General features: G+C 45.2%; 2 protein-coding genes across 5 annotated transcripts in view; both read left to right on the top strand.

Moving 5' to 3' along the window:
• The window catches only part of LRP4 (LDL receptor related protein 4), a 61259-nt gene extending 54060 nt beyond the window's left edge, over positions 1–7199 (top strand). For both annotated transcript variants that reach the window (XM_066251439.1, XM_066251438.1), the window contains one exon: positions 928–7199. In XM_066251439.1, the coding sequence (XP_066107536.1) occupies positions 928–1260 (333 nt within the window). In that variant the 3' untranslated portion in view covers positions 1261–7199. The remainder of the gene's footprint in view (positions 1–927) is intronic.
• A 4712-nt stretch (positions 7200–11911) lies between these two features.
• CKAP5 (cytoskeleton associated protein 5) overlaps positions 11912–13996 on the top strand; it is a 124879-nt gene continuing 122794 nt past the window's right edge. For all 3 annotated transcript variants that reach the window (XM_066251413.1, XM_066251412.1, XM_066251411.1), the window contains exon 1: positions 11912–12008. The gene's annotated coding sequence lies outside the window, so the exon portion shown is untranslated. The remainder of the gene's footprint in view (positions 12009–13996) is intronic.

The raw sequence follows: 13996 nt of genomic DNA, 5'->3' as shown, positions 1-13996 counted from the left end.
CCTGTGGAATGGAACTGTTACTAAAATAGAGCAGCAGTTGCAGGGCTCTTGGCAGGAGCAGTCTCCCAGGGCTAGAACCTAAGCCGTGGCCCATTTTCTCCGGTGCTGGCAGCGTGTTGGCTGGTATCCCCCAGAAACCAGGAGTAAGGCTACCCTTTGAGGAGCCCAGAAAGGGAAAGGCCTGAGTAGAACTGAAGAGCTGTCCTTGGAACCATCCCAGGTTGCCAGGGAATGGCCCCAAGGCTCTTGAGCAAAGTCAGAATAACCTCCCAGAAGAGCTTTCAGGTCACAGGACTACAATGGATTGGCACTTAGAACCAAAATGAGAGGATTTTTTTTTTAGATTCCTGTGTTAACCTCCCAAAACTATTTTCCTTAACAAAATTAGAAAGAAGAGAATTAAGAATAAAATAGCACAAAAGTGCTTAAAATCCTGGGTAAATATACATTTGCTTTTGTCAATTGCTTCTGATCAGGTATATCAGCCTTATGTTCCATTAATAAGTCACAATAACAATGTAATAATAGCTAACATGATTTCATGCATCTTCTGTGTCAAGCAACTACTAACAGCAATTTGTTGTGAGGTATGGATACTGTTATTCCCCCACGCTGCAGGTGTGGGGACTGAGTTTTACAGATGTTAAGTAATTTGCCCAAGGGGACATAGCCAGTGAGTGGCTGATGCAGGACTGGAGCCATGCTTCTCCCACCTCCCTCCGTGCTAATGGTAACAGTCTTCATAGCCGCTCCTCTCCTTTTAGGCTTGGCCTCATCTATTGCTCTGACCAAGTTTCCCCGTTTGTTGGCGGGATCTTTGTACTCGTCACGCCCACTCTTACCCCATCCACTTCCTTTTTCAGTTCACCATGAGATCCTTTAGCAAAAGCCAACCAGCTGACCGTGTCTCCCCACTCTCCACCCTAGGGTGGACCTGACCATAACTACACCAAGGAGAAGATCAAGATTGTCGAGGGGATCTGCCTTCTGTCTGGGGATGATGCTGAGTGGGATGACCTCAAGCAGCTGCGCAGCTCTCGGGGGGGTCTTCTTCGGGATCACGTTTGCATGAAGACAGACACAGTGTCCATCCAGGCCAGCTCTGGCTCCCTGGATGACACGGAGACGGAGCAGCTGTTGCAGGAAGAGCAGTCTGAGTGTAGCAGTGTCCATACCGCAGCTACTCCTGAGAGACGGGGCTCTCTGCCAGACACAGGCTGGAAACACGAACGCAAGCTCTCCTCGGAGAGCCAGGTCTAAGTGCCCACGTTCCCCTCCCTCCGTCCCTGCTCCTTCTCTTTATGGATGTCCAGTCCTTGTGCTCGCTTATATAACAGGCCCCTTCCTGTGTGCTTGTCCCACTCCTCATCCCACTCCACGTTTGCTCCCGAGCCCTGCATGGGAGCTGTTTCTATGAGTCCGTAACTACCTGTGCACAAGAAACGATGGCGCACCCAAGAATTTAGACCTGGAACTTACCATGAACCTCGCCTCTAGCACTCCGTCCTGAACCCCCGCGCCCCCCCCAAAAAAAACTAGGCTCTTTAAGGATTCCTCATCAGTACAGAGCTCCACCTCCCTTCTCTGGGTGCCCTCAGTGTCTGTCCCACAAGAGCTGATGTTCCAAGACTGCACTTTTCCCCATCAGAGCTGGCCTGACCGCTTCTCTGAGAGAATTGGCCCAATAGGGGCTGATCAGGGGATTATGGGTAAAGAGAGAGATGAAGGATAGCAGCTGAGGGGAGGTGGGGGAGTCAGCCCAGCTGGTATGGGCATCTGGGAAACCTCTAGCCTCAAGTGCATTGGTTAATATGAAAAGCTTTTAGGAGTGGTTAGGCCTCGGTGTCCTGTCCATTGCTGGCAATGGATATTATTCCCACTCTAAGAGTTGCTTTGTTTCAATTGGTGAGATCTGGGTGTGGCTCAAGCTATTCTTCCTTCTGCTAGAATGTCTGGAGCCTTTTCTACCTTCACATGACTGGGGCCTCAGTGTGATGGCTGGCTAATATGACTTCCCTCCTGGTGCCACCAGTGGCCAGTACCTTCCTAAGTCTTTGACTGTAAGCAACCGGGTTGTGAACCAGTTGGATGAGTAAATGTGGGGCCCAGAGGGCTGAGTCTGTAGCGTCTGAGAAGCACTGCCTGCACCAAACAGCATATCATTTGAACCTTAATGTTCCACCACTCTCCCTCTGCATGCTCTGGGAATTTGAGTGCAGAGAGCCTGAAACAACCTTTCAAAGAAGGGCCAGAAGTGTTCATAAGTGGTCAGCAAGAGCGATTGGGTTGGAGACTTGGGGCCCCCAGGGCCTAAAGGGAAGTATCCACGGAATTGAACTTGGTGTGTTCTCTTTCAGGTGCTCAGGGATCTAAGTTAGTAGACAGAGAGCCTATGGCTCTGGGCAGTCAAGTTCCCATTCCAATTTTCTTCCCAGCTGAGCAAGTGACTTTCCCTGATGAGAGGCCATCTCTTGGTTCATGCTTATTCACACAAAGGGCACGTGTCTCACACTAGAATCAGGGGAGTTGAGACTTGTTTTCTATCCTAAAACTTCTGCCTAGTTCCTTCTCCCCCAGACCTCCTTCCTAATTTTATTTTTCTGACCTAGCCTTGTGGTGCCTGTGGTAAGCAGGGCTGAATGAAAATGCAAAATGGGGGACAAGGACTGAAAAGGTAGAGAGAACCACTGATGAAGCCCTTGCTACCCAGGGCAGATCCAGACGCCTTCCATCCCGGAATTAGACATGCCAGGAGAGGACAACAGGGGCTGAGAATGGAGGGGAGGGCTCCTAGGGGGAGGCTTCCTGATTTGAAACATCTCCTGTGGTTATTGGTATTGAGAAGTCAGCTGTCAAATGCGAGTGGAAAAGGAAAATGAGAACAAATCTTTTCTGGTCCGTTCTAAAATGGCTGGGGACAGGTGCCAAACCCTTAGGCCTGCTCTTAGCAGCCAGCCCCAAGACCAGGCCTACACGGGACAGCCGGGCCAGGCCAGGACGCCTTTTCCAGTGCACAGCGGTGGAAAGGTGAGCTGCCACTTCAGGAGCAAAGGGGGATATTTCACACTTGATGGGGCAGTAAAAGGAGCACTTTGGGTCCTCCGATTCACAGGTGGGGACAGGAGAAAGTAAAAAAGTGGTGTTTTCTTGATTGAAAGGGGGAAGGATCAATTTGCACTTGGGCTGTTCAGAATGTAGAAAGGACATATTTGAAGAAATATCTATTTGAGCACTGATTTACTATGTAAAAAGCAAAATCTCTCTGCCCTAAACTAATGGAAGCGATTGTCCTGCACTCATGTGTAATGGTTTTAACGTTACTCACTGGAGAGATTGGACTTTCTGGAGTTATTTAACCACTATGTTCAGTATTTTAGGACTTTATAATTTAATATAAATTTAGCTTTTCTTAATCACCTTGCCTGGCTTGGAGTCATGACTAAAACTGCACCTGCTCTGTCTGGCAGACCATGCCATGGGAAACCTGCTTGCAGATGTCACCGCTAAGTCCTTGGGGGATGAGGGGTTTGGAGAACAGCAATAGAAGATGTGAGGTTCCTGGCTGGAGGCTCAGCTCATCTTGAGAAGACGGGTCGAAAGCAGAGTTCATTGGCTTCTGAAACCTTTATTTCCTGTAGAGGAGGAAGAGCAGATACATTTCATCTTGAGTACCAACTCTGGTTGGTTGGTTGGTTGGTTGGTTGGTTGGTTGGTTGGTTGGTTGGTTCGTTGGGACTGCCTGTGATCCTCTCCAGACTCAACAGGAAAAGCATCATGATCTTTAGTGACATATCATTCAGGCACCAGAAGAAAGTGTCATGGCACGTATACCATGTGTCTTTTATTTCTGTTCTAGGTCTATGAGGACTTCATTGTCACAGAACTTGGCTTTGCCTTGCAGTGATGGTCCCTGGCAAGACTATCCTGATGTATGGAAAGTACTGGGATGGGGGCAAGGAGAGCTAAGTCCAGTCCCAAATCTGCCACTAGCTCTGTTTGAGCTTAGTCAAGTTTCGTAGTTAACTCTGAGAATGGTTCAAATGAACACCAAGATTCTTTTTATTTTTCAAAAGCTGTCTTCTAGCGTATCCACTACATCTCAAGGCTAGAACAAGGAGATGAGGATCCCTTCTCAGATTCCCTCAGTGAAGATTGGGAATCATGCAAGTCTCAATGCCAGATATATAATTTGATGTCAAGGCTCAATAGCTAATTTTCTAAACCACAAACCACATATAGAATAATGCTTTTGTTCATTTATCTCCTACTATTTAGGTCAAGCACTGCCCATGCCTGACCACAGAGCTTTGAGTCTGGCAACAGCACTCCCTAGGTCTCCCCAAAACAGAAGAAAAAGACATAATGAAACCTCATATTTAAATGACAAGAGATTTGAGTATAAATTATACTGTATAATTCTTCCAATTTGGTGAGGGATAGGTGTGCTGGAACAAAAACAACTGGAATAGCTCAAGGACAACCATCCCCCACTCTACCATTATTTTTAACTTACACAAAGAGAATGGAGACATTTTAACCAATGAAAGCCAGCCTAAAGCACAAGCTTATATACCTATAGGAAGTGCCCCTTTCCAAAGCTTCAGGGTTTACAGGCCAGGCCATGAACAGTGACCACTAGAGTTGGAAACTCAGGAAGAACTTTTCAATGGGAGGGGAAAAAATGAATGTATTGAGCTTACACCATTTTTTTGAAAACTGGAGATGCTTCTGGGAGAGCAAAGTTTGGTGAATACATTTTGCTACCTTGTGACATGTCAGCCAGTTTAATCAGGCATTCAGCACTACTAGCCTTAGAGGTCCCACTTACCTTTGACCGTCCTGTCACTTCCGCAGGAGGTGGGAGAGGAGAACAGGGCTGGCCTGATGCTCCAGGTCTTGACAAAAACTTGGCCCTTGGCAAATGAGAATTTAGTAACAGTGTCAAGGACTAGCACCCCATTTTCAGGTGATAATGCACTGGCTTTTAGTCTTCTTTCCTGATCAGTAAAATGAAAAGGTTGAAACAGATGGTAGCTAAGGTCATTTCTGGCCTGAAATTTGTATTATATTCCTTCCGGGAAATCTTGGGGATAAAACAAGGGTTAAAAACTCCTTGTCTGGTTGTCTGGATATAAAATCTGAAACTGATAAATAGAAAGATAGTCAAATTCTAACAAACTGGATATATTTTTGCATACTAATTACACTCACAATATAGTCACCGCTCTTCTTTCTATATTATATGAACAAGCTGTGGAAGCTAAGATGAAAATATCTCTGTGGCCCATAGAGAGTTCTCTATGCCATGAATTTGAAGCTTTCATCAAATCCAGGCCTGCAGAAAACAAAGTCAGTGCTGCAGAGGAACTTAGACAAAGCAGGGACAAGAGCTGAGGGTATACAAGGTTCTAAGATGACATTCAAGGACATCTAGTAAGCTTTTATTGTTACTACTTATGGACACTGATTTTTAAAATGTGTTTGAGCCCATCATATGACTAAGAAACAGTCTATAAGTTTATCTTTTCTTCATATGTAAAGATGACTCAACTGATCCCATTTAATAGGGTGTGTGTTTGGGATGTTTCAGGCAGTCTCACTCACCCATTTATTCTCTCGTCAGATCTTTCTCCCATTAACCAGCTGGCAGAGGCTAAGCAGAGTGCAGCATAGGGAAGAGTTTTCTTTCCAGCCCAGGCTCCAGCTCACAACTTTAGACTCCTGGACATGACGTTAAGACAAATCTAAGCAGTCTAATTAAGGGTCTGAATTTAAACTCAAGGCTGAAGTTAACCCCGAGCTACACAATCTGCTTATCTCATTTTACTAGACACAAAGAGCCCCAAAACTCTCTTATCTTGCTCTTTTCAGTGTTTTTTTTTTCCTCCCCTCCACCCCCTGCTAAAGAGGTCTCCATCTCTCCCTTCTGCCTCCTTCCTCTTTGGTGGGGCTGATGTGTCTGTGGTCAAAATTCTTGGAGAGCCTGCATTCTGGGGTCTGTGGGAAAACAGGCTGCAAAAAGAATAAAAGCTCTTAATTCTTGCATTCAAACAGCACCTATTAAACACAATCAAGTGCAAGCTGGGATAGGCCTTGCAGTCTTGGAAGCCAATCAAAGCACTAAAACCCATAGCCACATGAGTTCTGTGTTAATGTCACTGCTGTCTCTGGAGAATAACACAGAGAGTACCTGGACTGAAAGTTGAAAAGAGGTTAATCATTGAAGCTGCTCCTCTTAGGTTGGAAATATGGATCCGTGTCCAATGGTAGGGAGCAGAATGCAACTTGTAATTATGACGGAATGAGCACTGTCCCAACCCTAGCAGGCTTTTCAGAAATACCCAGCACAATTACTCAGCAGCTACAATGTTTGGCATTTGTTTCCTGCTTCTGGTTACAAAGATACAGTGTTCACTTTGACCTCTAATACCCACAAAGGTTTCACTGCCCTATTAATACTTTCCTATGTAGAACTATTGAGAGGCTCCTGGAATAAAGTAGGCACATATGCCAATAAATACATAGATAAATGGTATTTGGTGATAACCCTGGACTGTAAAAGATGACTGACTAAACATTTATTGAACACCTACTATTGGCAAGGTACTGTATTAGGTTTCCCTCAGGCTCTACAGGTTATGCCACTCCTCACACATTTTCTTTCAGACCTCATTTTCTACTGCCCTCCTAATGGCAACTACATACTCTGCTCTAGCCAGCTGTCCAGGCCTCCCTATTTCCCAAACCTGCCAGGTATACTCCCACCTTAGGATCACTGCATAGCTGTTCCCTCTGGTTGGCACTTTCTTCCTCTAGATATACTCAGGGCTAACTCCTTCCCCTTCTTCAAGTCTTTGCTCACATGTAATCTCAATGCAACCTACTATGATCACCCTTTATAAAATTATGGTCTTTCTAATCCCTTTTACCCTGTATTCTTTTTTCTTTCCCCATTGCACATATTGTCTAATAACATAATATATTTATGAGTTGATTGTATATATGTCCTCACTATCACATAAGCTCCACAAGAGGAGGGATTTTTTGTTTGTTTTTATTTTGCTCACTGATTATCCCAAGTGCCTAGAACAGTCCCGGCACATATGAGGTGCTCAATAACTATTTGTTGAATGAATGAGTGAAGAAATTAATTGCATCAGACATCTATTGCCCACCTTCTAGGACGGCTTCACCTAAACCATGTAGCAAAAGGGATTTTGACATCTTGTTCTAGAACTCTCTGGGACCCAGACTCCACATGTGCTTTATTGAACAAACTTCAAGTTACCATCACCTTCTCCTTAAATGTAATCTTCCATTTATTTCAAATAATATTTAAATAAAGTAAACATGCCAATGACCAATGACTGAAGAAGACTATTTCTATATATTCATAACCTGTTTCTCAAAGGTCACTGTGACTTTATTACTCTGGTTCCTCTCTTCTTCCCCTACATGTGGGTCTGTCAGCACCTCCCATTTGCACTCTCTCCTCTTTCCACTCTGTGCTCTCATCCATTACCACAATTTCATTTTTTCACTCTACAGAGGTGGTTCCCAAATCTATATCACTTGAGTCCTAGTCTCTTCTCCAAGCTTTCATTCTTATTTCCTAGGCCTGCTTAGATGATACCATTTGAATGTGTCATTGGCACATAAATGTAAACAGTTCTAAAACTAAACTCCTTGCCTTCCTGTTGAGACTGGCTTCTCCTGACCTTCTACTTTCACTTGGGCAATCACTACCTCCCAGTCCTGAGGCTCAAATCCTGGCATACTCTTTGACTCATCTCCCGAAATGGGCCCCACCTTGTCTTGCACTTGTTCTAGTTGGTTGCCAAATCCTTCACTCTTTCTTTCTTTTTTTTTTTTTTTTAATTATTTTTATTTATTCATTTTTTTAGAGGAGAGAGAGAGAGAGAGAGAGAGAAGGGGGGAGGAGCAGGAAGCTTCAACTCCCATATGTGCCTTGACCAGGCAAGCCCAGGGTTTTGAACCAGCAACCTCAGCATTCCCAGGTCAACGCTTTATCCACTGCACCACCACAGGTCAGGCCCCTTCACTCTTTCTTGAATATGTCCTCATCATTTCCAGGGCTATTACCTCATATCAGAATCCCAACTCTATCCCGTTTTTGACAACCAAGCTAATTAGTTTTCATAAAGTACAATTCTGACTTTATTACTCCCTTGTTCAAAATGTTCAATAGCTCCTTACCTGAATATTCAAGACCCTACAAGATTTATTCCTAACTTTCTCTGTCAATCTGTGTCCCACTACTTCCCAGCATGCATCTTGCTCTAAAATCAAATTCACATGTTCAGTTCCCTACATACAATATACTTTCTTGGCTCCGTGCCCTTGCTCCTACTTTTCCTGCTACTAGACATCCTCTCTGCTCCTTCTGTTTAAAAAAAAAAAAATTCATTTCCCCCTCTACCAAGTCCCCCTATTAAATAGTTTCTTGAAATTCCAGTTATGTTCTAACCATTCTCAGGTATGCACATAAATACACATACATTTATAACCATATATAATAAAATCATTCCATATATGCTTTTCTGCAACTTACCTTTTTTCAATTAAACCAAACTGAACAAAATTTGTGCATTCTACACCACATAGATTAACCACATTCTTTTTAATAGTAGCATATGCCATACTTTATATAACAAGTTCCAGTGTTTTGTTTTGTTTTTCTATCTTAAATAGTGCTGCAATGAGTATCTTTGGACATTTTTTATTTTTGCATACTCACATATATCTGTAGGACAAATTCCAAACAGTGGTGTCCCTGGGCCAGAGATTAGGTATATTTTACATTTTAATAACTGCTGCCCTGGCCGGTTGGCTCAGTGGTAGAGCGTCGGCCTAGCGTGCGGAGGACCCGGGTTCGATTCCCGGCCAGGGCACACAGGAGAAGCGCCCATTTGCTTCTCCACCCCTCCGCCGCACCTTCCTCTCTGTCTCTCTCTTCCCCTCCCGCAGCCAAGGCTCCATTGGAGCAAAGATGGCCCGGGCGCTGGGGATGGCTCTGTGGCCTCTGCCTCAGGCGCTAGAGTGGCTCTGGTCGCAACATGGCGACGCCCAGGATGGGCAGAGCATCGCCCCCTGGTGGGCAGAGCGTTGCCCCATGGTGGGCGTGCCGGGTGGATCCCGGTCGGGCGCATGCGGGAGTCTGTCTGACTGTCTCTCCCTGTTTCCAGCTTCAGAAAAATGAAAACAAACAAACAAACAAAAAAAACTGCTAACTCGTCCTTTTAAAAGTTTACACCAAGTAGCCTGACCAGGCGGTGGCGCAGTGGATAGAGCGTCGGACTGGGGTGCAGGTTCGGGACCCAGGTTCGAGACCCGAAGCTCACCAGCTTGAGCACGGGCTCATCTGGTTTGAGCAAAATCCCACCAGCTTGAACCCAAGATCACTGGCTCCAGCAAGGGGTTACTCAGTCTGCTGAAGGCCCGCAGTCAAGGCACGTTTGAGAAGGCAATCAATGAACAACTAAGGTGTTGCAACACGCAATGAAAAACTAATGATTGATGTTCCTCGTCTCTCTCCGTTCCTGTCTGTCTGTCCCTGTCTATCCCTCGCTCTGACTCACTCTCTGTCTCTGTAAAAAATAAATAGAAATTTAAAAATAAATAAATAAATAAAAGTTTACACCAAATATACCGTCTGGCTAGGGAAATTTTCTCCTTATCCCTCCAGTTTGTTTGGCTGGTCAAATAATTCAGATGACATAAAGCAGATTAACAGGAGAAAATAAAATTTTAATATATCCCACAAGGAATTCACATAAGCATGAAAATTCCAAAAACAGGCAAAATGAGATATATATGTCCTTTAAGACTAAAGAGGTGGTAGGCAATTTGCAGGTAGATGAGAAAGAGCAAACATTTGGTAAACAAATTCTTGCCGCCCACTGAGAAACATTGGGACAAAGGAATCTGGCTGAATAGTTTTTCGCTTGGGTTCTCCCAGTCTGCCACACTTTATCCGTATGTGCTGGGGTGAATACATGTATGGGGGGGTTTTTTTGTTTGTTTTTTACAGGGATAGAGAGAGAGTCAAAGAGATGGATAGACAGGGACAGACAGACAGGAACGGAGAGAGATGAAAAGCATCTATCATCAGCTTTTCGTTGGGACACCTTAGTTGTTCATTGATTGCTTTTTCATATGTGCCTTGACCGTGGGCCTTCAGCAGACTGAGTAACCCCTTACTCAAGCCAGCGACCTTGGGTCCAAGCTGGTGAGCTTTTGCTCAAACCAGATGAGCCCACGTTCAAGCTGGTGACCTCGGGGTCTCAAACCTGGGTCCTCCACATCCCAGTCCGATGCTCTAGCCACTGCGCCACTGCGCCACCGCTTGGTCAGGCAAATATATTTATATGTATGTTAAGGTTCCCTTCCTAAAGCATGTTTTTACATCCAAATCTCTTTAGGTAGGGGAGAGGGAGGAAAACCAACAACAAACTCTTCCTGAATTTGTTGGGCTTTAAATGTTTTGAGCTAGAAATAATCTGCATGCCAGGGTGGCGGCACATTCTGGGGGGAGTCGCTCCCAACCCCTGCAATACTCTTACACCACGTGAGTTTTACAGCCTGTTTCTGAACATCTTGACCAACCAGAGGTTCTTAAACTTTCTCATCTTTGCCAAATTGATAGATTAAAAAAATAATTGTCTTACCTGACCAGCGGTGGTGCAGTGGATAGAGTGTCAACCCGGATGCTGAGGTCCCAAGTTCGAAACCTCAGGGACTCACTCAGCTTAAGCACTGGGTCACTGGCTTGAGTGTGGAGTCATCAACATGATCTCATGGTCGCTGGCTTGAAGCTCAAGATCCCTGGCTTGAGTCTAAGGTTGCTGGTTTGAGCAAGGGGACACTGGTTTGGCTGGAGCCACCCAGTCAAGGCATGTATGAAAATGAACAAGTCAAATGTCCCAATGGCAAGTTGATACTTCTCATTTCTCTCCCTTCCCCTTACTCTAATAATAATAATTGTTATTATTATCTTAATACTTTAATCCATCCTCTTTCAACTGTTTCACCTCTTGGGTAATTATGTATCCTTTAAATCCCAGATTTTCAAAGTCTATCCCCTTCACACATCTTCCCTCATCAAATTTCTCCCATCTCTAAGTAACTATAGCTTTTCTTTTATATAGACTCATGCTGCTTTGAATTTTAGTGACTAGTCTATATGTTTTATTCCCCTGACCAATGCAGTTTGCTAATTCCTTGGATGGAAGGAACTGATCTTATTCTTAGAAACACTGAATGACTCAGAGCTGAACAAGAATTTGAGAGATCATATCAATCAAGCCTCTCATTTTTATAAATAACGGGAGTATTAAGTGTTTGCCGAATGCGTTACTGTTCAAAGACCTTCCCTAGACATTTAATTAGTTATATTAAATCCTCATTAAGCTTGTAAGGAAAACATCGTTATCCCATTTTACAGATAAGGAAATTAAAGTTCCAGATGATTTACTGACAAAAATGGTTTAGTTAGAGCGGGTCCAAGACCAGACCCCTGCATCATGCTCCATTTACTGCTTCTTCCATTATAGCCCAGCTGCTTCTCGTTTCCCTCAAGGACGGAGCTGTACAGATAATATTTGGTTAATGAAATGAAATGTTTTAAAAACTGCCAGATGTTGACAGCACCTTAAATATCGTAATCAAATAAAGCAAACATGCTGATGGCCGGCCTGCACAGTTCTCCACACACCCTTTGCGCTTCTTTGCCGGGTGGTCGGCAGCTTTGGCTCCAGAGACCCTACCCCTACAGAAGCTGCCAGCGCGGGTCTCACGAAAGCACAGTTACTCCCGGCCCCTTTAAGGCTACGGGCGGCGCGTGCCCACAGTCCCTTCAAATGGACCAATAACAGAGCGATGGGCGGTCTGTCGAGAACCAATAAACAACGAGGACACTGCGGGGTGTGCGGCGGCCCAAGCGGTTTCAAACGGCTTAGAGCAGGCCCCTTGGTTCTGACCCGGCGGAGGTAAGTGGTCGGTGGGCTCGACCCACCCGCCCAGGCGCCCGGAGCCTGGCGTCGCGCGCACGGAGGGTCCCTGAGCCCCGGGAGGGGGGCCTCCACGGCCGCGCGCCTCCCTCGCCTCTCGAACCCGGCGGGTCTGACTCGGCGAAGCGGGGCGGAGGCCCCAGACCCTCCGTGCGCTGGGAGGGCGAGGGGCGTGGGCGCTGTGGTGCGGCCGAGGCCGGGGCTGGGATCTCGAGGACTAGAGCTCGCCGCGGCGGGGTGCGGGCGGCAGCGCCCGAGGGATGCGGGAAGCACCGGGCCCCTCCTGGCGGCTGAGGGTGTTCCGGGGCTGGGGCGGAGGCCCTGCGAATCGGCCCTGCTACGCTGCCCGTCGCGTAATTGTTAAATGAATGAATGAGTGGATAAGAGCCTATGAGGGCCGTAGTGGTGGTGAAGGGCCTGGTCGCCTCAGAGCGCGACAAGGACCGCGGTACCCGGCACTGCTTGTGCACCTGTGTCCCCACCGGCTTTCTGCGATTTTAACAATTCCGATCATACCGCTCCGCCCTTACGCCTGCTTTCTCTCTCAGAAGGTGTCAGTAGAGTTCAGGCATCTCTCCGGCTCTGAAGGTTTGGGGGACCAGTACAATAGCCAGCAGTTGAGGTTAAGCAGGCCTCGGTACTTTAAGGAGGGGGCTCGGTAAAATAGATGATTACTTTTAAGCTCTTACCAGTCTTTGGCCGTTGAGATGTTACCCTGCAATCGTGGTAATTGTCAAGTAGGATTTAAATGCATCCTGTTTCTATCCTTGAGATAGAAAATAATGAAAGTGATGCCCCGAAAGTGGCAACTGTGTGTTAGAAATATAATCGCATTGATAAAATCATCACAAATTAGGTTGTTTGTTTTTTTTCATTCAGCATCAGTAGAGGATGAAGTAGTTTTTGCAGAACTTGCCCCAAATTTATGCATGGTTCTAATTTAATTCTCGTGAGAGCCAAGGCATCAAATCTTGGCCCAGAAAGTCTGCCTGTCTTATTTTATACGTAATTATAGTAATTGAAAACTCATTTTTGGAGAGGTGAACTCCTCCTATCTCCATTTTTATCACCCTGAAAAAGTCCTTCTTTGACCTAAAGAGCTGATAAATTAAGCTACCAATCTTTTGAAAATTTGAAGAAGTCTAAAAGAGTTACTTTTCTTAAGTGACTGGACAAACTTTAATGTTTTTTTTAAAGATTTTATTTATTCATTATAGAGAGGGGGGGGGAGAGAGAGAGAGAGAGAAGGGGGGAGGAGCAGAAAGCATCAACTCCCATATGTGCCTTGACCAGGCAAGCCCAGGGTTTTGAACCCGCGACCTCAGTGTTTCCAGGTTGACGCTTTATCCACTGCACCACCACAGGTCAGGCTCAAACTTTAATGTTTTAATAAAACATGATGACTAAAAGGGTGAAATTGATTTATTTTGCTACTATAAATTAAACCTAGTTGGTAAACTCATTAGAAAAAAATTACACAGATTTATGTGTGTGTGTTTTAATTTTTAAATTTTTTATTTTTTTATTTATAGAGACAGAGATAGAGTCAGAGGGACAGATAGGAACTGACAGACAGGAAGGGAGAGAGATGAGAAGCATCAATTTTTCGTTGTTGCACTTTAGTTGTTCATTGATTGCCTTCTCATATGTGCCCTTGACTGTGGGGCTACAGCAGACCGAGTAACCCCTTGCTCAAGCCAGGGACCTTGGGTCCAAGCTGGTAAGCTTTGCGCAAACCAGATGAACCCACGCTCAAGCTGGTGACCTTGGGGTCTTGAACCTGGGTCCTCTGCATCCCAGTCTGACGCTCTATCCACTGCACCACCACCTGGTCAAACTTAATTATTATTATTATTTTCTACACAGGTTTTTTTAAAATTTTATTTATTTATTTTTTACAGAGACAGAGAGTGAGTCAGAGAGAGGGATAGACAAGGACAAACAGACAGTAACAGAGAGAGATGAGA

The sequence above is a fragment of the Saccopteryx bilineata genome, chromosome 1 (genome assembly GCF_036850765.1).
Source record: "Saccopteryx bilineata isolate mSacBil1 chromosome 1, mSacBil1_pri_phased_curated, whole genome shotgun sequence".
NCBI classification, from domain to species: Eukaryota; Metazoa; Chordata; class Mammalia; order Chiroptera; family Emballonuridae; genus Saccopteryx; species Saccopteryx bilineata.
Note: the sequence above shows the minus strand (reverse complement) of the source record. Positions and strands in the feature narration are given on the sequence as shown.